The following is a 2,958-nucleotide window of genomic DNA, read 5'->3' as shown; positions in this document are numbered from 1 at the left end:
AAAAAAAAGCTTTATAATAAGACCAAAATAATACTTGGTAAAACTTTCAATAACTTAATAAATAAAAAAAAACTCTTGACTTTTAGTTTTACAAATGTAATATATTTTATCTTTACGCGTATTTCGGGTGTTACCCCAAATTAATTCTCAAGATGATATTTAATTACAACCTTAATTAAATATCATCTTGAGAATGGGGTAACACCCGAAATACGCGTATAGATAAAACTCGCACTTGGTGCCCGCGTGTTCGCTACGCGGAGTTGCGGTCGCGCTGCGCGCTCCCGGAGCTTCACGGGGTTGTGCATGGGGTCGCGCTTTGCGCTCCCTTGTTTACGGTCGCGCTGCGCACTTCCGGGGGCTTCGCGGGGTGTGCATGGGGTCGCGCTTTGAGGTCCCTTGTTAACGATCGCGCTGCGCGCTCCCGGGAGCTTCGCGGGGTGAGCATGAGGTCGCGCTTCGCGCTCCCTTGGCTTCGCCCCTGAAATCTAATATCGTCCCTGAGTTTTATAGAAATGAAAACTAAAAGCGTGAGAAAATATTAAACGTAGGAAAACCTAGCTAAATTATACTAGCTGAATTCCGTCGCTTCGCTCCGGAATCCCGCTAGTTCATCCCGAGGCATGGCCAAGCTTGTGGAAAAGGCATGGCCGAACTTGTATTTTTATCAAACTAAAAACATAAACGAAACTCAATATTAGGCGAGCGAGGAAAAGTTTTCTCTCCCGCAGACTCTGCTTTCTGTGTATTTCTTATGGAGATTTTAGCGATGAAAAATTGATCATACCTATCTCAGGATCGGTTTAGATTTTCGCAAAATCCTTTCTTATTGCACATCTAGACCATAAAAGGAATATTCCTACCAAATTTCAGCTTTGTAGGTGTTGTGGTTCTCGAGATAGAGCGATCAGTGTGTGAACTATGAAATGTGAACTATGAATGGATCTCGTTTTTATAATATAAGACTAGCTGAATTCCGTCGCTTCGCTCCGGAATCCCGCTAGTTCATCCCGAGGCATGGCCTAACTTGTAGAAAAGGCATGGCCGAACTTGTAGAAAATAATAAAAAATACGGTCGCGCTGCGCGCTCCCTATTAGCTGCATAGTTGTCAAACTAAAAACATAAACGAAACTCAAATATTAGGGGAGCGAGGAAAAGTTTTCTCTCCCGCAGTCTCTGTACTCTGTGTATTTCTTATGGAGATTTTAGCGATGAAAAATTGATCATACCTATCTCAGGATCGGTTTAGATTTTCGCAAAATCCTTTCTTATTGCACACCTAGACCATAAAAGGAATATTCCTACCAAATTTCAGCTTTCTAGGTGTTGTGGTTCTCGAGATAGAGCGATCAGTGTGTGAAATGTGAATGAGTGAATGGATCTTGTTCTTATAATATAAGATTAGTTATAGTTCCCTCTATTGAACCTCTTGAGAGAAAAAAGAAAAAAAAAAAAGTGTTACGCATCGGCGCGACGTATTTTACCAACAAGCTACCAGTCTACTCAATTTTTCCTCACCCAGCCTCAGTGGGGCCAGAAGAAGCCAACAGCATGGAATCGCCCAGATGGTCAACCATCCGGATAACCACACGAAATGTTGCTTAACTTATCTGATCAATTGGGAACTGGTATATTATTATTTATTTATTTTCCAACTTATTGTTTCATTACAAATTTTCATAAATGGTTTCTTCAAATATTGATCCCAAGGGCAAGGTAAACCGAAACTCTTGACAGTGTGCCGGTACCTACTCCCGAGTACCGGTGTGTGCCTGAAGGCATGTGATGCGTTCCAATCCAAGCGATTACGTGACTTTTAATTCAGTCATCATACAAAATTTCCCTTTGGACTAGTTGGGACAACGGCCCCCTACCACACACACTGCCAGTCCAAACTAGTCCAAAGAGAAATGAATTAAAAGTCAAAGTCACATAATCGAATACAACTCCACTCGACTCCGAAATGTGCTATCGCCACAGCCTGTAAAAGTAGAAAAGAGATCAACTATACTTACTTTGTCTTTACCGTCCTCCTTCGCATCTTCTTCTTTCTTCACTTCACTACTCGTCGCTTCATCCGATTTCTTCTCTTCTTCTCCACCCTCCTTCTTTTCTTCTCCTTCTACCTCCATGGCTTCTTCTTTAGGCTTGACTTCTGTACTGGAGGCTTCCTTTTCTTCTTTCACCTGAGAATACGAAAAGAAGAACTATTAAAATCAGAACATATGTATTTGGTTAGGGGTCCTTAAACTGGGAGTAGAGTAACGTGGAGGGGTTCTAGTTTTGGGACGATAAATAGGGAACAGCTAAAGCCCGATTCCCACTTCAATTTATGCTCCAATCACAATACGTTCCATGAATGGACAACTATTTTGAAAGTAATTAGATGGGAGTGACCATACTGTGACTTGAAAAGCAAATGTAGATACTCCTATTTAATCGCCAGTAAGAATATTTTGACGGTATTAGACTGAAGTGTAAACTGAGTTACAGCCTAGCTGGTTGTTTTTCAAAGGGTTTAATCGGCTTCGAAAGAATAAGGACAAGTCTTAATGATGTCAATGGTTGACTAAATGAACACGGTTCAGCCACTAATAAGGAGATTTTTTTCCATCAGCAATCGGCTAGAGCTAAATCTGCTACAAACAGATACAACAATTAGTAGACACGAAATAATTTCCTCTTACCTCTTCCTTTACCTCCTTTTCCTCGTCCTTCTTCTCCTCCTCTTTCTCGTCCTTCTTCTTCTTCTCCTCTTCCTTCTCTTCTTTCACCTCCGCTTTATCCACATCCATGGCCTCTCCTTCTTTCTTCACTTCAGAGGACGTGGCGGGGTTTGCCTCTTTTTTCACTTCTTCCTTGTCTTTGCTGTCGGCCGCCTTTTCTTCTCCAGAGTCTTTTTCTTTCTTTACCTGAGAGTGGAATAATGTAGAACATTATTAGACCCAGTTCAAACC

General features: G+C 41.5%; 1 protein-coding gene across 1 annotated transcript; it reads right to left on the bottom strand.

The window, feature by feature from the left end:
* Window positions 1-1,914: 1,914 nt before the first annotated feature.
* Window positions 1,915-2,913, bottom strand: LOC113473474 (nucleolar protein 58-like; the record flags this gene model as incomplete). Its single annotated transcript, XM_026833084.1, has 2 exons — window positions 1,915-2,187; window positions 2,689-2,913. Coding segments are annotated over 2 exons (483 nt in total), but the record flags the coding sequence as incomplete, so codon positions are not given.
* Window positions 2,914-2,958: the final 45 nt, after the last annotated feature.

This window comes from Diaphorina citri, unplaced genomic scaffold, assembly GCF_000475195.1.
Source record: "Diaphorina citri unplaced genomic scaffold, Diaci psyllid genome assembly version 1.1 scaffold34416, whole genome shotgun sequence".
NCBI lineage: Eukaryota > Metazoa > Arthropoda > Insecta > Hemiptera > Psyllidae > Diaphorina > Diaphorina citri.
Note: the sequence above shows the minus strand (reverse complement) of the source record. Positions and strands in the feature narration are given on the sequence as shown.